Consider the following 25,763-nt stretch of genomic DNA (forward strand, 5'->3'; position numbering starts at 1 on the left):
GCTCAGCGGGAAGCTGGTCAAGGGGCGTGCACATTTTTCAGTGGCGGGACGTTCAAATGTTCTATATAACGGGAGAACCGCGTCCATCTTCCCAAAATGCTTAGGCTGACCAAATTATATAACCTTTGTTACATGTAATAAGTCTCTTTTAGATCATCAACACTTTAGCCAGTAAACCAGTATTGATCAATATGTCAGTATATATTGTATATTAAATGTGTGTGTGTGTGTGTGTGTATATGTATATATATTTGTATATATATAATGTGTGTGTGTGTGTGTGTGTGTGTGCAAATAGTTTTTCTTTTTTCACTTTTCATACTCTGTGTGCGCCGCGATGACCAATCAGGGACTGGATATGTAGTGACGTGAAGATGTCTGGAGTCTGTACTTGTTGTGGACATGTCCTGTGTCTGGCAGCCAGCCTGTGAGCAGCAGGGGAGAGCGAGCAGCACCACAGCAGCAGCTAGTTTTTTTTTTTGTTGTTTTTTTTTCCACGTGCGTGCGCGAACGAATCCTCCGTGAAGATCATTTTATTAACTGCACAGATGCATGATAAAACAAATGGTGACTGGTTTATAACACGATGAGAGTTTGAGAGGAGAGAGAGTGAGGAACCACATCGGCAGCCAGTTTTTTGTTTCTTTGTTTACATGTGTGCGCGTGCAAACGGGACAGGAGGTCCTCAAACTGGGTCCTGGAGAGGCAGAAGTACCGCTGAAAGTGGCCGTCATCCAGAAGCAGCTCCTGCAGCAAATGATGAAACTCCCGTGAACGTCTCATGAGGATGTTGTGAACCCGGCGACGGCCCCGCTGGCGACGTTTGTCAGCTTTCCACAACAAATAGAGCACAGGAGCTCGCTCCGTGTGATCAAGGTCCGCCATGTTGACTTGACGCCAAGCGGACTGGAAGCTCCTCCTATTTGATGACGCATTGGAGCGAATTTTCGCAGCGAAAGTTCTGCCCAAGCAGAGCGACACACCGGGCGATGGTGGCGTGTCCGTTGCCTGGCAGACATCACCCTTCTGGCAAAAAACAAATGCACATGGAGAGTGAGAGGAAGATGGAGGTCTCGCAGTGAGTTTTAATGATAGATTTGTGACATATGTACTCCCCAGCTACAAGAAATACAACAAAATTACATTTGGCAGCATCTCTTTTTTTAGCAGCTACAATGGCACAGGTGTAGAGAAGAAAAAAATAATTATAGTAATTCAAAAGGTATCACAAGTTATAAATGCCGGTATTAAGTGTAGAATTTGTGATGTGTGTGTGTATATATATATATATATATATATATAAAATCTGTATTAAACTAGTGCAAAATAACAGTTGTGTACAATAGTCCATTTATGTGTGTGTGTTGAGGGGTTGGGGGAGTGGTCATGGCTCCTGCAGCACTCTCTTCACGGCCATGAGAAAGAAGCTGTGTTTGAGTCTGACTGAGAAACCAGACAAAATGGAAACTGACAAAAGTTGCATAGTTCCACTGCATTCATGTACTTGCATTTTTTTTTTTTTTTTTTTTTTTTGTGATGTTTTCTGAGGAAGTACATCATCCAGTAAATTGTTATTGTGACAGGTCTACCACTTCATCAATGTTAAAAGCAAGCATTTGGATACACTTTGGATTCTATAATGTCCCGGGTAAGAATGAGCTTCATATGACCAATTCAATATGCAAGCTGTGCAAAATGAAGGTCAAGCATTTTGGAAACACAACAAATGCTTGGGCACATTTAGCATGTCATCACACAGAGTAAAAAAAGTTGAACAGCTGCAACGCCAACACCAGGAGCCGACCAGCGTGCACTGCTTCACTTTAACAATCTTCCAACCAGTTCTGAATGTGCAAAAAGAATAACTTGATCCATTGCCTGCTTTATTTCAGAAGTCCTGCACCTCTACAGCGTGATAGAAAATACACACCTTTTGTCATTGATTTGCTTTTGTTTACATTGCCTTTTTCAAAATTTAAAACTACATAATCTTTTACATGCTTTGCTTTCATGGCATCATTTACCACACCATATTTCTTAGCACACTGCAGCACATTTGAGTACATCCTGGACATAGTAGCTCTGTGTACTGAATTGATTTAGAATTGAAAATCAATTTTTGAAGTCATAACATAAATCGGAATCGAATCGAACCATAAGATACTGAAATAGTCACACCCTTAACCCACGACTGCTTTCCTGCTCTCCTTGCCTTGTTTTCGATTATCTCACAAAGGGCCGCGCTTTAAACATGCATGTAAAGAAGCCCCCGTCCTTAAATTTTTGCACTCTAGCTGTTTCTTTAAAGGGCATATCTGACTCCAATCAACACTAACTCTCAGATTATGAATCATTACATCCAAGTCTTTCAATTGTGTGAGTCCTGATGTAGCTGATGAAAATAAAATTAGCTGTACAGCATCTGAAAAATGCATTTACTTACTTTCAATCCCAAGTGTTCGTAGTGAGCTTGGGAAAAAGGCATTTGCTTATTCTGCCCCCACTGCATGGAACAATCTGCAAGATGTTTTACAAATTGACTGTCTAGTTTCTCTGAATGAGTTTAAATCTAAGCTTAAAGACTTAGAGGCAGCTTCTTTGATTTGTCAGTGCTTTTAATTCGGTGCAATGAGTTGAGTTCGGTGCCGTTTTTAAATTTGTTACTGATACGCTTTTTACTGTATGTGTTCTTGTGATGTTATTCTTTTTGTGTTATGTCTGTAATCATGCTTATTTTATGTTGCTGCCTGTCTTGGCCAGGTCTCCCTTGATAAAGAGGTTTTTAATCTCAATGGGACCTCCTGGTTAAATAAAGGTTAAATAAAATAAATAAATAAAAGATGGCACCCGAGCTGAGGAAAGAAAAGGTTAATCCAAGAAGTGCCCTTTATGTGAAAGACTGCGAAACAAGAAAGATTATATATAAAAAGCGGCTTTAACATGATGTTGGTTCTATATCTTTTTAATAGTTATTAGAGATGTGAATCGTACAACTCACGATTCAATTCGATTCCGATTCTTGGGGTGACAATTCGATTCAGAATCGATTTTTGATTCAAAGAGCTCTGGGAAATAGTTCGATTACTTAAAAAATGTTTATGTTTAAGAAAATGCAGCTTTACAAGGTTAATCAAGTGATTCTAGATGTAAATTTACTTATCTGCTTTGCTCGTTCAGAGTTGGCTGGCAGTTAAGCAAAGCGCTGGTCAGTAGTTGGCAAATACTGCTGCTCCCCTCTGTTAGCTCTGGGTGATATCGTAGCATTTGGGCTTGTGGATTTGAAGTGTTTCCGAAATACTTGACTTTCATTTTGCACATTTTGCACACTGCATAAGTCATGTCAAGCTCCTTCTTACGCAGCAAAGAATAAAATCCAAAATGCGTCCAAACATTTGCCTTCAGCAAAGACGGTGCTGGCTGAATTAGCTCTTTGTCTGCCATGCTAAGCTGCAGCTCACGAATGTTTGAAGCACGCCGGACCCTCCCATCGTGAGGACGCTGTAGTATGGAGGCCGTTGCCTGACAAACAGTACACGCAGCGAGTAAGCGAGAAAATGTTTAAAAAAAATGCTTTTTAAAAATCAATTCTTGGACATTTTCGATAGATTCAGAATTGTAATAAATAAGAATCGCGATTCGGACGTGAATTGTGAATTTCCGGCACCCCTAATAGTTATGATCAATAGTTACATTTACCGTCCCTTTGTGTCGGGTAGTCAGCACGCTAGTCTTACTGAAGGTTGCACAGTTTTGTTTCAAGGGTGAATTTTAGACTGTTGCCTGAAATTTTAGTTTTACAACTTTTAACAGGTTCTGTGCTGTTTTTCGTGTTTGAAACTACAGGTAAAATGTAGCTAATTTTAGTTTACATGAATCAGATGTGCCTAAGCAACATGGTACTGGAAAACGAGAGGATTGAGTGTTTGAATTACCACAAAATTTCTAATCCTATTTACAAGCTCATTTTACTGATTATTCATCAATATTCACATTTTAAAAGTTAATTGCTGCTGCTTCTCAGAGAATAATTTGGAATAATCACCATTCAGCACTGCAACAATTAAATGTAAATCTGTAAACTAATTTGCCTCCTCCCAGCTAAAATAACATAAAAGGCCCACATGAAATAGACTGTTGGGTATTGGAGACATCTGAGTAGATGTAAATATAGATGACTGTGACGGACACTGTAGCAGCAATGGTCCTGTCGTATACTGCCATCTAGCGTCTGGTAGTAAAATGAATGATAAAGCCTCTGCAACAGTTGAGTACAAATTCTTTGTAAAGCTGTACTTGGTGTTTTTGCTGGCATAAGTCATTTTCAAAAGTGTAACATGCTGCTCTTTGTCATGTGCACAATGATCAATACTTGTCTGATGTATTTTTTATTTTAGACCTCTGCTTCTGTCTTACATGCTCATTGGGAGTCCATTTAGGTTTTTACACATTGAACAAACTTCTCTCTGCAGGTTAATTTTGTTAAAAAATGGTCCTACCAGGCTGTTCTCTTCCTCTTTAGCCTGGGTTTTGTGACAAAGCCAACCCCAACATGTTCTGGTGTCGGCTCCAACGGAGAAGACAGAAAAGTCATGTCTCTCACACACTGTCTTCACTCATCCATTTCATTTAGTAGAAGATAATTCCTCTCAATGTGTGGCTTGAGGTCAGTGCTATAAACAGAGCACCAGCTTAAACCCAGTGCTGACAGACGTCCACTTCCTTAACCCCCCTCTGCCACAGCTGACCTGCCCTCCTGTGGTTTTTCTCCCTCGTTTTTCAGCACTGAAAGCAAAGCTCTTCATGTGCATGTAGTCAGAGCTCCTCACAGAGCTCACAGACTCACACGACTGCTGTTTTGGTTTGTTTACTCCCCTTCTTCAAAGAAGAAAAAAGAATGTCTGCTATGATGAATGGGTGAACAAATTTAGAATGAACAGCAGTAACCAGTGTCATTCAAATGAGCAGTCAGAGGTGCAGACCCTGACCCTGTGGAAACATTTCTGCCCATCTTTTCCACTTAAGATAAGATAAAACTTAAGTAAATGGCAAATGGACTGCACTTATAAAGCACTTCATCTGCATCAGACGCTCAAAGCACTTTACAATAATGCCTCACATTCACCCCGAAGTGAGTCTCTGGTAGTCTGACCTCTGTCTTGTAGAGAAGAACAGAAGCCAGCAAAAGCTGGCGTTTTAAACCTAACCAGACCCCTCCTACCGAGAGGCAGACTGCTATTGACTAGTGACTAACAATTGCTCTAATTAGCACCTATTGTGCTCTAGTTAGCACCCTCCTAATGATGGGACTGACGCCTCTCCTGATGATGTGAAAGACTCATTACCATTTACCAAAAGACTTAAACTGCTTTGACCTGAGTACCCCATTGTAAACAGGGGACAAAGCGGGTCTCAGACCCCCTCCCCAGTTAAGGCTGGGTTTCAACTGTTTCACATACAATGCTTCTTTCACTCCCCTCTCAAACCATTTATTTTTTCTGGCTAAGATTTTAACTTCCTTGTCCTCAAACATGTGGTTAGTGAACTGCAGACTGAGTCTGCAGTTCATCTCCACCTTAAAGACACGAAAAGAAAAGAAATGGACTGTGATATCAACTACAGTAGTGTTCAGAATAATAATAGTGCTATGTGACTAAAAAGATTAATCCAGGTTTTGAGTAGATTTCTTATTGTTACATGGGAAACAAGGTACCAGTAGATTCAGTAGATTCTCACAAATCCAACAAGACCAAGCATTCATGATATGCACACTCTTAAGGCTATGAAATTGGGCTATTAGTAAAAAAGTAGAAAAGGGGGTTTTCACAACAATATAGCATCTGCTGTTGACGCTACAAACTCAAAACTATTATGTTCAAACTGCTTTTTTAGCAATCCTATAAATCACTAAACTAGTATTTAGTTGTATAACCACAGTTTTTCATGATTTCTTCACATCTGCAAGGCATTAATTTTGTTGGTTTGGAACCAAGATTTTGCTGGTTTACTAGTGTGCTTGGGGTCATTGTCTTGTTGAAACACCCATTTCAAGGGCATGTCCTCTTCAGCATAACGCAACATGACCTCTTCAACTATTTTGACATATCCAAACTGATCCATGATACCTGGTATGCGATATATAGGCCCAACATCATAGTAGGAGAAACATGTCCATATCATGATGCTTGCACCACCATGCTTCACTGTCTTCACTGTGAACTGTGGCTTGAATTCAGAGTTTGGGGGTCGTCTCACAAACTGTCTGTGGCCCTTGGACCCAAAAAGAACAATTTTACTCTCATCAGTCCACAAAATATTCCTCCATTTCTCTTTAGGCCAGTTGATGTGTTCTTTGGCAAATTGTAACCTCTTCTGCACGTCTTTTATTTAACAGAGGGACTTTGCGGGGGATTCTTGCAAATAAATTAGCTTCACACAGGCGTCTTCTAACTGTCAGAGCACTTACAGGTAACTCCAGACTGTCTTTGATCATCCTGGAGCTGATCAATGGGTGAGCCTTTGCCATTCTGGTTATTCTTCTATCCATTTTGATGGTTGTTTTCCATTTTCTTCCACGCGCGTCTGTTTTTTTTTTTTATCCATTTTAAAGCATTGGAGATCATTGTAGATGAACAGCCTATAATTTTTTGCACCTGTGTATAAGTTTTCCTCTCTCCAATCAACTTTTTAATCAAACTACGCTGTTCTTCTGAACAATGTCTTGAACGTCCCATTTTCCTCAGGCTTTCAAAAAGAAAAGCATGTTCAACAGGTGCTGGCTTCATCCTTAAATAGGGGACACCTGATTCACACCTGTTTGTTCCACAAAATTGACAAACTCACTGACTGAATGCCACACTACTGTTATTATGAACACCCCCTTTTCTACTTTTTTTTTTACTAATAGCCCAATTTCATAGCCTTAAGAGTGTACATATCATGAATGCTTGGTCTTGTTGGATTTGTGAGAATCTACTGAATCTACTGGTACCTTGTTTCCCATGTAACAATAAGAAATATACTCAAAACCTGGATTAATCTTTTTAGTCACATAGCACTACTATTATTCTGAACACTACTGTATGTAGGATTTTTGTGTCCCTTATAAATGACTCATCAGAAGTAACGTTAAAAATGATGCTTAATCTACATATTTATTGCCAGTGAACAAACTACAACAAAATTTCAAATTAAAAACAATAAACTAGCATATAAATGAGTGTCTGTGTGACAGGACACCACACAGACAAATGGAGGAGAAAGTGCCTTCCTGTCTGAAGGACTGAAGATCAGAACAAGTGTCTCCTCTTCCTCAAACTGAAAATAAAATGGTCACAATGTTAATTTCAGATTTTTTTTTTTTTGACCTGCTCTTTCTCTTGGAATATGAACTGCAGCACCACCACAGATGTTCTCCTCATAAAAAGTAAATTCCATGAATACATGCATTTTGCATTGTGCACATTAAACCCGCCAGAAGCTGAACAGGTGAACAAACTAATTTTCTTCCCATGGAAAACGCAGCAGTGTCTTTGTTTGCTTTCTAAAGATGTCCTGGCTCTTATGGAGAGTGCAGCTTGAGAGCTTTTTGTGTGCACTGTGCTATAAAACAGCCACTGTGCCTTCTCTGCTCGCTGTGGTACTCACGCTATTTCTTTGATTTTTGTGACCAGCATTTAATATGCTTAAACTACTTTATGTGGCAGCTGACTCACCCCCACTGTTGATTTTACCCACATGCCCTCAGGCATGCGCGCGCGCACACACACACACACACACACACACGCAAAATGAGTTTCTTTTCCTCAGTGTTATTTTTACAATGCTGCCCACCCCCACCCTCCAGCCATCTTTGGACACCGCTTGCATAGATGCTGTGCCAAAAGAAGATTAGTGTTTTCTATCACTTCTGACGTTCTGTGGGAACCTATTAAACCTTTGAACTTATTTATAAGACATTTTATGGAGATTAGCATGGTGACGTCACTTCCTAGTTTAGCGACTTGCTAACTGCTTCATTTCTGTTATATTATGTAAAAGCAAGCGAGAAATAAACACTTCTAAAACTGAAAATGCTGTTCTTGTAACCTGATAACACCTTTGGTGTCATTTGCAAGATATTTTGTGGACATGAGCTGGCATGCCTACTTTCGCTAACTCAAAGCTAGCTTTCTATGGAGTCAAATTTGTCTCAATATTAATACATGCAAATGCACAGAGGGTGATCTACAAATATTCCTTGATTTGCACAACATGAATGATTTTAACATGTACAAATTGTACGTAAGACAATAGAATCGTAATAATTAAAGGAAAAGAAATCCCACTGATAAAATACAGCTGGGAAGATAGACTGTGCTATAAACCAATGAAAAGAAGCAGCTCTTTCAACTGAAATATCCGCCTCTAAAGTCAGCATTTAAGCAGAATTTGATGATTTCATAAATCAGGGTTCTAGCTAGCACAAACTTGTATTACAGCCCGTTACGCTATAATTTTGGACCGTTACGCGTATTTTCAATACAGCGTCTAATCAACCGTTTCTGCAACGCGACTCCAGTTTGAAGAGTGAATCTAAGCAATGCTTCTGTTCAGTGGCTCGTGGCTCTTTGATTCACTGCTCTTCAGAAGCGGTAAGTCCGCTTCTTAACCCTTCTGAAAGCCATTAAAATATCATGAGTCACTTTTGTGTGGATTAAAGTCACTAACTGGGACTCTCATCTTGTTGCAGTTGAGAAACGAGAATCATCCTCCGTTCAGTTGGCACAGCTCTAAATGATGCGCGGCTCTGTGCTGAGACAGAGTCCGCTCAGAATTAATAACGTCAAAACAAATTGCCGCTTTAAATAAAATGACAACTTACAAACGTTGCAATACAGACAATAAACTACAATCGAATAAAACGTTTTTTCCTCCCAAAATGAGACGTGTTGCATTCTTTATAAACCTGACCTGCAGCACATCAGCTGCAAGAGCTGTAGCTCATACGTATGTAAATACATTCATGCCAATAATAATGGCTGAAAGGAAATGCATTTAATAAAAACTAAGAGATTTAATTCTGCTTATGTCCAGAGACCAAGGATCCACCATGTAGAGTTTATTATGTCCAGAGTTTAAGGATCCAGTAACCAATTTCATATTTATTTACTTTAAGACCCAATAAAATGTTGTTCAATTTCAATTTAATCAGCTTATAAAGTGCCAAATTACAACAAAAGCTGTCTCAAGGTGCCTCACACAGAACAGTTCAACATAAAAAAATTCAAATAAATAAATAAAAATAAAAAAATTCAAGACGTTGAATGATGAGCTCTGTTTTTTTTCGATATAATATTGTCAAGTTGGAATTTTGCATTATTTAATTCAGAGTTTGATCACTTGCGTCTGCTGCATATTTGTTTGTTAAATGTTTAATTTTTTTCTTCAAGGTCATTTTCTAATTTAAGCTCCATTTTCTTTTTATAAGAGGAATATGAAATAATTTTCCCTCTAATTACTTATGTCGGTGGCACTGGGATGGGGCGAGTGGTCCATCTGTCCGGTTTTGCCGTGGTCTCGGGGCCCTACCCTGGGGCTTGTGGGGCCCATGGTGCAACGGCCCGTTGCGAGGGGTGGGTGGTGCGGTGGGGGACGTGTGATGACACTGGAGGGTTGGGGGCCATGATCTCAGTGAGGTGGGGTGTTGTCCCGCTCTCTCTTGGGTGGTCTCCTGATCTTGGGCTTTGACGTTTGGGGTGGGGTCCGGGGGGTGGATGAGGAGCTGGGGGGTCTTGGGGGGAATCCTGCTGGCTGTGTTGGGAGTCTAGCGGGTTGGTGGAGTCTCATGTGCTTCTTGGCTCTGGGGTTTTTACTCCTGCCCCTTGTCTGGGGCTGGATCCCACCCGCATTGGTCTCTTTGGCCCCTTGCCCCCGCTTGCTCCTCCCTTTGGGGGCCGAGGCCCGTGTGTCATGGTTCTGGGGTGCTCCCTTTTGTGGGCCTATGTTGTGTGCTTCCCCTGGTGTATGGGGTTGCTTCCTGTCCCTCTGTGAGGGTGAGAGCGGTGTGGGGTGCATTCTGGCGCTGCCTGGGCTGTTCCCCTGGTGGTTCATCGGGCTGCCCCGGTGCCTCTGGCAGATGCCCTTCCTGGTCCCTATGCCCTTCTACTGTTCTTTGTCTCCTTGTTTCTCCTGGCACCTTGCATCCTATAGGCCCATTTTCATGTATTGCATACAGTCAACCATATGGCTCCTGACATGCCAGAGTGGTCCACGTCACATAGTAAGGTTCAGTATTTTTGTCTTGGCCCAACACACCAGTAACAGTAGTGATTGGATATTTAACTGTGATCTGGCTCTCTGTGTGTCGATGGTTAGATGTTTGTCGCCATCACCACAATTCAGTTTTGGATGTTCTCAAGAGGATCAAGACTCTGGTGTCTTAGATTAGGGTATGGATGCTCACTAACTAGACAACAGACTGTTGCTGTCACTACTTGTTCATATGTGGTTGTTTGTCCTGGTATGTTGTGGTTGGGGCCCCCATCTCCTTGGTATCTCACTTTTCATCACTTGACAGTTATTGCTGTCCCCACTTGTCTTTCGTTCTTGTCTGTCTTCCTGTTGTTTTGGGGGTTGGCCCTTCCTGATAGAAGCTGTCCCTTCCTGATAGAAGCTGTCTGTTGGCTTGGTGTAGGCTTATCAGGAAGAGCAGATGGGTGTCAAACACACACACCACGTTCACTCATACTCTGCATACTATCTGTCTTGCAAGAAGAAACTGCATATATGTGTATGTATATAAATGGTTCTGCCAGGTGGCATTTACCATCACTATATGTGCAGACAGGGGGAAAAAAAAAATCAAAACCCTGGATCCCTTGCGGCACTGCTATGACGTAGCATGAGCACAGAAAGCTACAGATGGCGAACTCTTGCTGATGTAAAAGTCCTCTCTCTCTCTCTCTCTTGTTCTTTCTCCCTTGCTCTCTCCCTCTCCTTCACTCTCTGTTTTCCTGCTGAGCAAACAAAGCCTTTCAACTGTAAAATAAACTAAATTTCTAAATGTATCATCTGCAGTGCTCACGGTTCTGGATAAACACTGAAGGATTTTGGTGGTTGTCCCATCCAGCGGAGGAAAAGTGAATCTCTGTTTGGCTGTCCTCTTCAGCTGCATTCTTAGCTGTTGCGAAAGTGTTTCACATCACAGCCTTTGGACAAAAAAAAAAAGGCTGGTTTTTAGTAATAACTCAGTTCATTTTTCAGAAAATCCGTGCTCTGCGATGCAGACCATTTGAATCCGAGAGCCGGGCAGAAATTTGCTGTTACCGGTGGCTCTGGTGCCTTGCATGGAAGAAACACCTCACGTTCAGCACAGAAACTTTCCACGCCCCCCTCCCCTCCTCCCATTCAGCAGTAAACAGAACAGACATGCACGAAAGAGGTTTCACAGATGTGGTTTCTCTCCGGGATTGGAGAGGATATTTTAGTATTGCATTATATTTTTTATTGCAGATGCTGCCATTCCTTAATCCTCTGGGGTCAAGGGGTATTTTCTTGTTTTTATTCATTTATTTATTTATTTATTTTTAAATCATACTTTTATGGGGTTCAGTATTAATGGTTGTCCGATTGTCCAGGACAAGTTGAAAAGCTGTTCAGGCAACAGAGGCACTCTGTTATGTTTTCCAACGCAGTGCAGTTCTTTTTTTCTTTTTTTAGTATAAAATGGTTGAAGTATTTATTTTAGCTGCATATTTTATTATGGAAATCAATTGGCTAATGGGTACAACGTCAGACACATAACTGGCAAACTACATTGTGATTTGCTGGGAACCACAAAAGCATTATGGGAAATGCTGTTTTAGTGTGATAAGCCTGATGAAAGTTTGATTAAATTTTAGATCTTGGCTGATGGCCTGAGTGAATGCAGTGATTAAAAATGGAGTTATTCATGTCTTGAATACATCATGTTTTGCACACACCACGTTAGCATTTGGTGACTGTGTGTGTGTGTGTGTGTGTGTGTGTGTGTGTGTGTGTGTGTGTGTGTGTGTGTGTGTGTGTGTGTGTGTGTGTGTGTGTATTTTTATTCTGCTTTGACATGCAGAAATCACTGAAAATGAAGTATTTAGTTTTGTACATGAAATTTACTCTTTAAAAACCAGCTGTTTGTCATTTAGCTGATGATGATGGCTAATGCTTTGGTAGTGTGACCCAAGCAGAGGGGCACCCTTTTCAGTCTGGTCTGCTTGAGGTTCCTTTCTCATATCATCAGAGGGAGTTTTTTCTTGCCACTGTCGCCTGTGTGCTTGCTCTAGTGGTTGGTAAAGTTAGACCTTAATTGTGCAGGGATCTACCCAGACAATGGAACAACGGCATTGTGCTATTATACTCTTATCACAGCGCCGTTATAGTGTGCCCTGCTCTCAGGTACAGAGAGCAGGGCAGCCAGGCTCTTTTGGTGCACTGCCTGCTCACCACGCCCCTGCTGGCAGTGCGAGCAGACCCACAGCGCTGCACCTCAGAGCGCAGCATCTGTCAGTGAAAGAACAAAAACTCAGAGTCTTCCAATAAAAAGAGCTCCTTCTGCCTGCGTATCTCCTGATATATTCAGAAATTAAGGCTTTATTTTACAGTTCAAAGCCTTCATGTTTCCAGAGTTTGCTCAAATAAGCCGCAAAGACGGTGTGAGAGTGGACATGGCTAATGTTTTTGTTCAGGTTATGTTCATGTAATATTTTATGCAACAGAAAACTGTCACGATCAGATGACAGTTTGTACTTCATAGAAAGGAATATAAGGTTTCTTGACTTTTAATTTTAAAAAGAAATGTTTCACCGACTGGTAATAATAGATTTCATCCAAGTGTAAATCATTTAAAAATTTTCCATCCTTCCATCTATTTTCTTCCGCTTATCCTAGGTCGGGTCGCGGGGGCAGCAGCTCAAGCAAAGCCACCCAGACCTCCCCCAGCTCCTCTGGGGGAACCCCGAGGCGTTCCCAAGCCAGCTGAGAGACGTAGTCCCTCCAGCATCATCTGGGTCTTCCCCAGAGCCTCCTCCCTATGGGACGTGCCCGGAACACCTCTCCAGCGAGGCGTCCAGGGGGCATCCGGAAAAGATGCCCGAGCCACCTCAGCTGGCTCCTTTCGACGTGGAGGGGCAGCGGCTCGAGTCCGAGCTCCTCCCGACTGACAGAGCTCCTCACCCTATCTCTAAGGGAGCGCCCAGCCACCCTGCGGAGGAAACTCATCTCAGCCGCTTGTACTCGCGATCTTGTTCTTTTGGTCATGAGCCAAATCTCATGGCCATAGGTGAGGGTCGGAACGTAGATCGATGGGTAAATCGAGAGCTTTGCCCCCTGCTCAGCTCTCTCTTCACCATGACGGTCCAATACAGCGACCGCAACACTACAGATGCTGCACTGATCCGTCTATCGATCTCATGCTCTATCCGTCCCTCTCGTGAACAAGACCCCGAGATACTTAAACTCCTCCACCTGAGGCAAGGACACCCCACCGACCTGAAGAGGGCAAGGCACCTTTCTCCGGTCGAGAACCATGGCCTTGGATTTGGAGGTGCTGATCTTCATCCCGGATGCTTCAAGCTGCCCCAGTGCATGCTGAAGGTCCTGGTTTGAAGCCAACAGGACCACATCATCCGCAAACAGCAGAGAGGAGATCCTGTGGTTCCCAAACTGGACCCCTCTACACCCTGGCTGCGCCTAGAAATTCTGTCCATAAAGGTAATGAACAGAACCGGTGACAAAGGGCAGCCCTGGCCGAGGCCAGCGTGCACTGGAAACAGGTTTGACTTACTACCGGCAATGTGAACCAAGCTCCTGCTGCGGTCGTACAGGGACCAGATAGCCCTTAGCAAAGGACCCTGGACCCCATACTTTCGGAGCACCCCCCACAGGGCTCCTCGAGAGACACAGTCAAACGCCTTCTCCAGATCCACAAAGCACATGTGGACTGGTTGGGCGAACTCCCATGAACCCTCAAGCACCCAATGGAGGGTGTAGAGCTGGTCCAGTGTGCTGCGACCAGGACGAAAACCACACTGCTCCACCTGAATCCGAGGTTCGACTATCAGTCGAATTCTCCTCTCCAGCACCCTGGAATATACCTTACCGGGGAAGCTGAGGAGTGTGATCCCCCTGTAGTTGGAACACACCCTCTGGTCCCCCTTCTTAAACTCAGGGACCACCACCCCAGTCTGCCAATCCAAGGGTACTGTCCCAACCGCCACGCGATGTTGCAGAGATGTGTCAACCTGGACAGTCCCACAACATCCAGAGACTTAAGGTACTCAGGATGGATTTCGTCCACCCCAGGAGCCTTGCCACCGAGGAGCTTTCTGACCACCTCTGTGACTTCGGCCTGGGTGATGGATGAGTCCGCCTCTGAGTCCCCAGTCTCTGCTTCCTCTTCGGAAGATGTGACAATGGGATTGAGGAGATCCTCGAAGTATTCCTTCCACCACCCAACAACATCCCCAGTCAGGGTCAACAGCTCCCTACCCGCACTATAAACAGTGTTGGCGGAGAGCTGCATCCGCCTCCTGAGGCGTCGGACGGTTTGCCAGAATTTCTTCGAGGCCGACCGATAATCCTCCTCCATGGCCTCTCCGAACTCCTCCCAGACATGTTTTTGCCTCTGCGACCGCACAGGCTGCAGCACGCTTGGCCTGCCGGTACCTGTCAGCTGCCTCCAGGGTCCCACCTACCAAAAAGAGAAGTAGGACTCCTCCTTCAGCTTGACGGCATCCCTTACCTCCGGCGTCCACCACCGGGTTTGGGGGTTGCCGCCGTGACAGGCACCAGAGACCTTGCGACCACAGCTACAGGCGGCCGCATCGAAAATAGAGGTGAACATGGTCCACTCGGACTCCATGTCTCCAACCTTCCCTGGGGTCTGTGAGAAGCTCTCCCGGAGGTGGGAGTTGAAGACCTCACTGACAGAGGGTTCTGCCAGTCATTCCCAGTAGACCCTCACGATATGTTTGGGCCTGCCAGGTCTGACCGACTTCCTCCCCTCCCAGCGGATCCACCTGACCACCAGGTGGTGAACGGTCGACAGCTCAGCCCTTCTCTTTACCCGTGTCTGAAACACGTGGCCAAAGGTCAGATGATACGACTACAAAGTCGATCATCGACCTCCGGCTCAGAGTGTCCTGGTGCCACGTGCACTTATGGACACCCCTGTTCTCAAACATGGTGTTCATGATGGACAGTCTGTGGCTAGCACAGAAATCCAATAACTGAACACCACTCGGGTTTAGATCGGGAAGGCCGTGCTTCCCAGTCACCCCCCTCCAGGTCTCACTGTCACTGCCCACGTGGGCGTGGAAGTCCCCCAGGAGAACAATGTAGTCCCCGGTCAGAGTACTATCTAGTGCTCCTCCCAGAGACTCCAAGAAGGTTGGTTACTCTGCACTGTTGCTCGGACCATAGGCCGAGACAACAGTGAGCGACCTGTCCCCAACCCGAAGGCGTAGGGACACAACCCTCTCGTTCACCGGGGAGAACCCCAACACGTCGACTGAGCTGGGGAGCAGTAAGCAATGCTACCCCAGCTCGCTGCCTCTTCCCGTGAGCAACACCAGAAAAGTGGAGCATCCAGCCCCTCTCCAGGAGTTGGGTACCAGAGCCCAAGCTGTGCGTGGAGGTGAGCCCAACTATCTCTAGTCAGTACCTCTCAGCCTCCCGCACAAGCTCAGGCTCCCCCCCCCCCCCCCCCCCAGTGAGGTGATGTTCCACGTCCCAACAGCCAGAGGCTGTGAGCACGGACCGGGCCGCCGGGCCTCCCGACCCCCATGTCCCCCTCTGCAAGTGGTGAACCCACAGGAGGGCGGCCCCACATCACTCTTGCGGGCTGAGCCCGGCCGGGCCCCGTGGGGTAAAGCCTGACCACCAATCCCAGGCCTGGCTCCAAGGTGTGGCCCCAGCTCCGCCACATCGGGCGACGTCTCGGTCCTTGATTTCGTGTCGGTCATGGGAGCTTTTGAACTGCCCTTAGTCTGGCCCGTCACCTAGGACCTGTTTGCCATGGGAAACCCTACCAGGGGCACAAAGCCCCTGACAACGTAGCTCCTAGGATCATCCCGGAATGCAAACTCCCCCACCATGATAAGGTGGCAGTTCGAGGGGGAGATTTTAAAATTTTTCATTAATGAACGTATAAAATTAAACCATGTCATCACAAATGTATCAATTGTAAATGATACATTTAGGATAGAATCAGGTCGTCACGAGCAGACACTGGAAAACAAAAAAGTCAAATGACTGCTAGCAACAGGCTCTCTCCTGTTGTTGTATTCCCACTCACCCTCAGGCTCAGAATCCATGTGTTCCTCAGTGCTGCTGTCCAAAATCATGGCGAGCGCCTCGGCAGGAGCAAATTTTTCAGATCGTTTCACCATTATTCCAGTTGTAACTGTGACCTTCTCTCTCGACTGAAAACCACTGACAACTGATGTATATAAGTTGTTGGGTAGATCCTAAGGAATACTGTAAGAGTGCATTGTCAGTGTCACTGTGAAGCTGACAGACACATCACCGGACATTCAGTTACAGAGATGAGCAGTTGGAGTAGCGTGAGATTCTCTGGCTTCTCTGATTGGCTATGAGTGACGTGTCCTGTCATGAGACAATTGATTCGACAGCTAAGAATTTGTAGTTTCAGGAAGTGTTTGAATGATACTGGTATGATGTTTCTTTGAGTTATCAGTAGAAACATAACAAAAAAATGATTTGGACATTCCAGCACGTCCATGGGCAACAGAAGGTAAATACTGGAGCTTCAAATTGTTATGACAGTTATATATTAACCTCAGATAGCAGTGAATTATGAATGGTGAATTTAGGGTGAAATGTATTCATACAGTGTATTCATAGTAGTGCTATGTGACTTAAAAAGATTAATCCAGGTTTTGAGTATATTTCTTCTTGTTACATGGGAAACAAGGTACCAGTAGATTCAGATTCTCACAAATCCAACAAGACCAAGCATTCATGATATGCACACTCTTAAGGCTGTGAAATTGGGTTATTAGTAAAAAAAAAAAAGTAGAAAAGGGGGTGTTCACAGTAATAGTAGCATCTGCTGTTGATGCTAAAAACTCAAAACTATTATGTTCAAACTGCTTTTTTAGCAATCCTGTGAATCACTAAACTAGTATTTAGTTGTATAACCACAGTTTTTCATGATTTCTTCACATCTGCGAGGCATTAATTTTGTTGGTTTGGAACCAAGATTTTGCTTATTTACTAGTGTGCTTGGGGTCATTGTCTTGTTGAAACACCCATTTCAAGGGCATGTCCTCTTCAGCATAAGGCAGCATGACCTCTTCAAGTATTTTGACATATCCAAACTGATCCCTGATACCTGGTATGCGATATATAGGCCCAACACCATAGTAGGAGAAACATGCCCATATCATGATGCTTCACTGTCTTCACTGTGAACTGTGGCTTGAATACAGAGTTTGGGGGTCGTCTCACAAACTGTCTGCGGCCCTTGGACCAAAAAAGAACAATTTTACTCTCATCAGTCCACAAAATATTCCTCCATTTGTCTTTAGGCCAGTGGATGTGTTCTTAGGCAAATTGTAACCTCTTCTGCACGTCTTTTATTTAACAGAGGGAATTTGCGGGGGATTCTTGCAAATAAATTAGCTTCACACAGGCGTCTTCTAACTGTCACAGCACTTACAGGTAACTCCAGACTGTCTTTGATCATCCTGGAGCTGATCAATGGGTGAGCCTTTGCCATTCTGGTTATTCTTCTATCCATTTTGATTGTTGTTTTCCATTTTCTTCCACGTGTCTCTGGTTTCTTTGTCCATTTTAAAGCATTGGAGATAATTGTAGATGAACAGCCTATAATTTTTTGCCCCTGTGTATAGGTTTTCCCCTCTCCAATCAACTTTTTAATCAAACTACACTGTTCTTCTGAACAATGTCTTGAACATCCCATTTTCCTCAGGCTTTCAAAGAGAAAAGCATGTTCAACAGGTGCTGGCTTCATCCTTAAATAGGGGACACCTGATTCACACCTGTTTGTTCCACAAAATTGACAAACTCACTGACTGAATGCCACACTACTATTATTGTGAACACCCCCTTTTCTACTTTTTTTTACTAATAGCCCAATTTCATAGCCTTAAGAGTGTGCATATCATGAATGCTTGGTCTTGTTGGATTTGTGAGAATCTACTGAATCTACTGGTACCTTGTTTCCCATGTAACAATAAGAAATATACTCAAAACCTGGATTAGTCTTTTTAGTCACATAGCACTACTATTATTCTGAACACTACTGTAGCTGTCAACGTGCCTGTTTGCTGTGGCCATTCATTGTGGTGTTGTCAGTCAAAATCCTGATGGGCCTCTTATAAACGCATTTTTAGAAAACATCAACATAAACTTCATCTAATAATCACTTGTGTAATTTACAAGTTTAATTTTCCTTAGTGAATGTTTTCAGCTACATTCTAATACAACTATCAACAATCAGTCTTTTCTGAGAGAAAATGTACTTGTCTTTCTTACCTGTTGTCTTTCTCAATCATCCACTAGTTCAAATCAGTTTTTGCTGGATTGAGTTGTCCTTTCTCTTGAGGTGACAAAATTTTATTGAAATCCACTATGTTTTGGACACTAAATTGGTTGGCATTTGGGTGCTTTGCTGCAAATTGTCATCCAGCTTCAGTCCCAGCTGCTTAAAAAAAAAAACAAAAAAAAAATACATAATCCTTAAAAGTAATCACTTTTAGTAATCACCTTCTAAAATCACACGTCATGTGTGGCTCCTCTGTTTCCCCGGACATGCTGCAGTTTCCACAAAAAACACTACTCACCGTAGAAACATAGAGCGTGAGGATGTCCAGGTCAGGCCTTGCCTGGAATAATCTAGGCGTCAATCCCAACCGCTTTTGTGCAGACCAAGATGTTGATTTCATTTATTGCTATGAGCTTACCACCACAGTAAGTTGAGAAATTGTGGTGGAGAGGACATGAAGGAACACAAGGACCACAAAAAAGCCAAGAAGCTTAGATGCGTTGGTACACACATGTTGTGTTTAGTAGAAAATATTTTTGTGTAGGAAGTAGGCCTCAGTAACTCTTACAAATGTATGACGCTACAAAGTAATCACAAGCTTGAAAACAATGATTCTGTGTCATTTTAAACTCGTTTTCACTTATCAAAAACTTAATGTTGACAGGCAGCGTTGTTCTTCAGGTTGTGCTCTCTTTCTTGCTCATTAGCTAATGACTTGACCTGCTGGCTGTCTCCAAGCAGATCAACAGCTCAGGTTTCAAAAACACCAGCTCCTGTTGCTCTGACAGACTGTTTGTCCCCATCCACCTTCAACAAAAGGCCACATCTGGTCATTAGGTCTCAATATTTGAAGGACAATGTGGACACTCCGTACCAGATTTGTCTGGTTTTGTTGGAGTTATTCTCATGTACTGTTGCTTTGGCCCCATTTTCACCTGACATTAAAATGTACCTCAAATCCAGATTGTATCTACGTACGGTGTATCCAGAAAGTATTCACAGCACTTCACTTTTTCCACATTTTGTTATGTTACACCTTATTCCAAAATGGATGAAATTATTTTTTTTCCTTAAAATTCTACACACAATACAAGTACACAAGTACTTTTGCCATCAAGTTCAAACCTGAGTTCAGACGCATCCAATTTCCACTGATAATCCTTGAGATGTTTCTACAGCTTAATTGGAGTCCATCTGGAGTAAATTCAGTTTATTGGACATTTTTTGGAAAGATGCACACCTGTCTACATATAAGGTTCCACAGTTAACAGTGTATCTCAGAGCACAAACTAAGCATGAAGTCAAAGGAATTGTCTGTGGACCTCAGGATTATCTCGAGGCACAAATCTGGGGAAGGGTACAGAAACATTTATGCTGCTTTGAAGGTCCCAATGAGCACAGTGGCCTCCATCATCTGTAAATGGAAGAAGATTGGATCCACCAGGACTCTTCCTAGAGCTGGCTGCCCGTCTAAACTGAGCAATCGGGGGAGAAGGGCCTTAGTCAGGGAGGTGATCAAGAACCCGATGGTGACTCTGTCAGAGCTCCATCATTCCTCTGTGGAGAGAGGAGAACCTTCCAGAAGAACAGCCATCTCTTCAGCAATCCACCAATCAGGCCTATATGGTAGAGTGGCCAGACGGAAGCCACTTCTTAGTAAAAGGCACATGACAGCCCACCTGGAGTTTGCCAAAAGGCACCTGAAGGACTCTCAGACCATGAGAAACAAAATTTGGTGTGAATGTCAGGCATCATGTTTGGAGGAAACCGTACACCATCCCTACAGTGAAGCATGGTGGTGTCAGCATCATGCTGTGGGGATGTTTTTCAGCATGAGGAACTGGGAGACTAGTCAGGATTGAGGGAGGATGAATGCAGCAATGTACAGAGTCATCCTGGATGAGAACCTGCTCTAGAGTGCTCTTGACCTCAGACTGGGGCGACAGGTCATCTTTCAGAAGGACAGTGACTCTAAGCACACAGCCAAGATAACAAAGGAGTGGCTTCAAGACAACTCTGTGGATGTCCTTGATTGGCCAGAGCCTAGACCTGAATCCGATTGAACATCTCTGGAGAGATCTGACAATGGCTGTCCACAGATGCTCCCCATCCAACCTGATGGAGCTTGAGAGTTGCTGCAAAGAGGAATGTGCAAAACAGCCCAAAGATAGGTGCACCAAGGTTGTGGCATCATATTCAAGAAGACTTGAGGCTGTAATTGGTGCCAAAGTTACATCAAGAAAGTATTGAGCAAAGGGTGTGAATACTTATGTACATGTGATTTATTTATTTATTTATTTTAACAAAGTTGCAAAAAAATCACTTTGTCTTTATGGGATGTTGTGAGTAGAATTTTAAGGGGAAAAACTAATTGATTCCATATTGGAATAAGGCTGTAACATAACAAAATGTGGAAAAAAATGAAGCGCTGTAAATACTTTCCAGATGCACTGTACGACCTTAACCAGAGTATTTGGCATTAATATGTGTCTCCAGTTCAAAATTGTCACCTTCCTACTGTATAAACACCCACTCCCATGAGTGGGTGTTTATACAGTAGGAAGATCAACACCTGTGGATCCCCATGAGCAACATGCTAGTTTATTTTTCTTTCTATTTGATATTTTATGTGAACTGTTTTATGATGTTATGCACTTTGTAAATTTTTCTTCGTAAAGTGCTAATAATAAATGTAATATTAGGGTAGGTGTACCCATTAAGCCCACCAAAATCTAAGTTTTGCTATTTTTCTTATATATTGACATAATTTGTAAGTGACATCATTTGTTAAAGGGCAAGATTTACCTCTAATTTGAATATTTAGTAATTAGTTGATATACAATTCAAAAGACATAATTAAGAAATTTTAGGGAAAAAGTCAAAAGTCTGAAATGGGCTTAATTGATGCCATGGTACCATTTAAGCCCATGTGTGTTCCAAATAAGCCCATATCATCATTTATTGATAAAATAAACTTGTTCAATGCAATGCATAAAAAATCTAATTAATGGAATATATTTTGTCAATGACAGTGAAAATGTTTTTTTTTAAAAGTCCCTTTTTTAACAGTATAGTCATCTAAACAAATGACATACATGACAGTCACTGAACACAACACAGAACAATGAATCAGTTAATTTAGTTTAATTTCAGGCAATTTAGTTAAAAATAAACAGCAATGTATTTATTAGATAACAGTAAACATCTTTAAAAATATCATTTATATTTACATTTTATCTATATATCTGTCTGACTGTCTCTATCTATGTACTAAAGTAGATCAGTAATTTAAAGTCACGCAGTGAACTTTTACTCTTAAACACTTTTGAACAGAAAAATGTATTTAACATGTAGTAGAGGAAATTCTCTATTGAAATACAGGAGGTGTGCTTGAATAGAACCTGCTGAGCTTAAATTGTGCCACCGTGAGGAACGCTCAAAAAAGACGATGCTTTCCTTTCAAAATGTAAGATATGCTCACAAATATGTGCATGGAGCCAAAATATAGTTTGCATCAAACATTACAGCAGTTACTACTGTGCACATACTCAGAAATATAAAGTTTTTGTCCTTGAATATTAGCATGTGCTTGCTGAAGTTTGCATGCATTTTGATGGGATGTACCATTTAAGCCCACCTGTAAAAAGTTAATTTATGAAATTAATCAGCTCCACAGAAGTATTTATGATGCATTTATCTAACTGTCAATGTTAAATGAATAACAAAATGGTTAATGTTTGTAGCTGACAACCTTAGTTCTTGTGGCAGAGGAGCGTTAACGTAGCTAGACGTGTTAGCATGAGATCAGGTGTGTTTGCTAGCTCATAAAACTCATCTTTCCATTTGAAGGGAATTTGTACAATTTGGCAAAATACTATTTATCTATAAATCAAAATTAGTACATTTACCTCTTATTTGACATAATATTGATGTACTTACCAAAGATTTTGCTGAAAATGATTGAAATCTGAATCTCGTCAGGCGTCCCAAGACTGTGCATTTTTGGGGTGGGGCTAACTCAACATGTGATTTGCATGCAATAAAAATGTCATAGAAGTAACAAACCATTTGATTGGATGAAGTAATGGATGGCAAAATATATTTTCCTTTATTTGTAAATTGACATCAAAGTTGAAAGTGGTCTTAAAGGGTGCATGGGCTTAATGGGTACACTTACCCTATTATTACCACCATCCTGATATTGCGTGTCCTCTCATCAAAAGGTAATGTTTGAAGTTAAAATAAATATATCCAGTCTGCAGTTGCACATGGAACTTTAGCGAATCTGGCAGCCTAATATTTGTACAGTAATTGAAGCTTGCATTTGCAGAGTCTGACTGTATTATGAACCAGCACTTTGTAGCACCTCGCGAGGACATACAGTGGATTCTGGAACAGTGAGCTCTGATGCAACATTATCATTGGTAATAAAAAAGAAGGCTGGTCAGGTGAGCAAAGTCACAGACCAGTGTTAGATCTGAAGAGATTCAGCTGTCTTGTTTAAGTGTTGTTTGGTGTCGAAGCCATGACTCCCACGGTTGCCTGAAAGCTTCAGTACGGTTTTTCCATCAAGTAATAATTTGTTTTGTATTGAATTTGGTGTTGAGAATCATGTAATTTCAATCTTTCAGTGTTGTAACATCCTTCTGTGTAAATGGTGTCTGTGACTGACTAACATGACCAAGTTTTTTATCTGTGCAATATCTGATAGATTTGGTTGTCATTCCTGCTTGTCTTTAATTTGTTGTGTAATTGGTTTAATTTGCTCAATATAAACTACATCTGATGTGTGTATGTGCAGTAGTTGTAACTAACTAATTAATTAACTAACTAACTAATTGTAACTAATGGCAATCACGTTATTTCTTCTGTTTTTCTTGTTGCTTAATGCTGACAAATTATATTGTATTTGTTGTCTTTCTCCTGCCTGATTCTGTTTTTTTTCCTCTCTGAGGTGCGGCTCCATCCAGAGGTGGGAGCGGGTGTCTTCTTCTGCAAGCCTTGCGTTCTTTGCACCTGCATGGACTCCCAGAATTTCCTGTATATATGTTTTGTCAATTGTGTCTGTAGCATGGCCCAAGCAGAGGGTCACCCCTTTAAGTCTGGTCTGCTCAAGGTTTCTTCCTCAAATTATCAGAGCGAGTTTTTCCTTACCACTGTCACCTGTGTGCTTGCTCTAGGGGTTGGTAAAGTTAGACCTTACTTGTGTGACGCACCTTGAGGCAACTTTGTTGTGATTTGGCACTATATAACTAAAATAAATTGAACTCTCTAAGCAGAGCTGCCTCAGGATTTTGGAGTCACAGCTGTCACTGATAAGTTTTGTTTTAGGGTTTGAGTTTTCTTGATACATTCTGTGTCTGCAGATGCTCACCATGAAGCCGCAGCTGAGGCCATTGAGAACATGGCGGATGCCGTCACACATGCCAGATTTGTGGGAACAGATCCTGCCAGTGATGAAGTAGTTCTTATGAAAATTCTACAGGTATAAATGTTTCGTCTTTTTTCACTTATTCACTCATCTTCAACGGCTTATCTGGATCGGGTCCAACTCACTGCCGAGCACCCGAACATAGTTCTCGCTTTTTGTTTAACTGAAACAGTTAAAAAGCACAAGGTTGACTTGTGTGTTGCTTCAGGACACTTCAGTACTTTGCTGCACTTTGCTGACATAAAACCCTTAAAAATTGTTTTGCTTCATGGACGGCCTGTTTTGCATTGAGCTGACCGCTCCGATAGACAAGTTTGATTTTAGTTATTTATTTATTTTTGGCAAGGCTGGTGAGCAATTTTCCACAGAAATGTCACCATTTAATGCATTGTACCAGAGAGACGTCCCGCTTGCACAGAAGGCATGCGCCTGGCTGACGAGTGGCAACCACTGGCGTGCTATACTCGCCGTGTTTAGGTGGTGTGTTGTCTGCTGCTTCCTGGACAATGTTTTATCAACTTTGTCTTTTTTTCCACACTTTATCATGGATTTGGAGTTTCTGAACAACCTAGTGCTATGTGACAAGTGAAGCTGAGTGGCAAGTGTTTTGAACATGACCAAAACACCCGCCGCGGTGAGTGATCGTGGCGAGTGCTACATGTAACTCTAACAGCCACATACATGGTGTCTCTGTGAGAATAGCATTAGAAGCTACAGCATGTTTTGCCACTCATCCAAGGGAGTTTTTCTGTCAAAACTGAAACTGCAGTTGTATTTATTGAGATTGTTTACTTTTAGTACAATTTTGTATTTTCAGGTCCTGAGGACTCTGTTGCTGACACCGGTTGGAGCTCATCTGACCAATGAATCTGTTTGTGAAATCATGCAGTCTTGCTTCCGAATCTGCTTTGAGATGCGCCTCAGCGGTAAATCACATTAAATTATTCACTTTTGCTCAGCTTTTGTGCTGGTGTTGCTCTCTGCTGTAACACACATACTGTTTGGTTGATTTGGTTTTAAAGTTGGGTCAGTATGTCAGTTTGGCACTGACAAAGACAGAGGAAATGACATGAGTTATGTCAGTGTCTGCTGTAATAGATTTTATTTCTTCTTTTTCTTGATATGTTTGTATCATTCATATGTAGTACCATTGGGACTGTTTACAGGAATCCTTTTACCTAACTAGATTTTAAATGGACAGTTTGATCAAATGTCTTATTTGCATGTATATTTTTTCAGTGGCATGTAAGTAATAAAACAGATTTTTATTGTTTCTCTCCGCTTGTCAAAGCCACCAGTTACTTATAGCATCAACTGTGACAGGTGGTTCTTTCTTATTTCTGAAACTGTTCGTCTGTTTTATGTCTTTTTCTGTATGTGTAGAGCTGCTTAGGAAATCCGCTGAGCATACGCTGGTTGATATGGTGCAGCTGCTGTTCTCCAGGTAAATGAAGGGTGCAGTGGTTGATGTAGAAGGTCTAATGATATGCCTGCTGTGTTGACTTTAAGTTTTAATTAACATCTCCCCACCACATATGGTGCGATGAGGACATTGTGGTTGATCCTGTGCATTTTTCTGTTTGTCTTCCTTTAATTATTTATTGTTTAGCTGTCAGCGACCATTCACTCGATCCTGCTGCAGATACACAGTATGTAGCACATATCAGACATCTAGCTTTTGCTAAATTGTGATGCTTGTCTCTTGGTCAGGTCTTTTAACAGCACAACTTCACGTCTGTTGCTCTGATCGACTTGAAAATATCAGTCAGTCAGGTCCAGAAGTAGTTGGAC

The 25,763-nt window shown here is 42.4% G+C and overlaps 1 protein-coding gene across 1 annotated transcript in view; it reads left to right on the forward strand.

Annotated features, from left to right (window-relative positions):
- Positions 1-25,763, forward strand: part of gbf1 (golgi brefeldin A resistant guanine nucleotide exchange factor 1) — a 580,908-nt gene that overhangs the window by 253,668 nt on the left and 301,477 nt on the right. The window contains 3 exon segments of the mRNA XM_034185226.1: positions 23,908-24,026; positions 24,790-24,898; positions 25,356-25,416. Of these exon segments, the coding sequence (XP_034041117.1) occupies positions 23,908-24,026; positions 24,790-24,898; positions 25,356-25,416 (289 nt within the window).

This window comes from Thalassophryne amazonica, chromosome 13 (genome assembly GCF_902500255.1).
Source record: "Thalassophryne amazonica chromosome 13, fThaAma1.1, whole genome shotgun sequence".
In the NCBI taxonomy this organism is placed as follows: Eukaryota; Metazoa; Chordata; class Actinopteri; order Batrachoidiformes; family Batrachoididae; genus Thalassophryne; species Thalassophryne amazonica.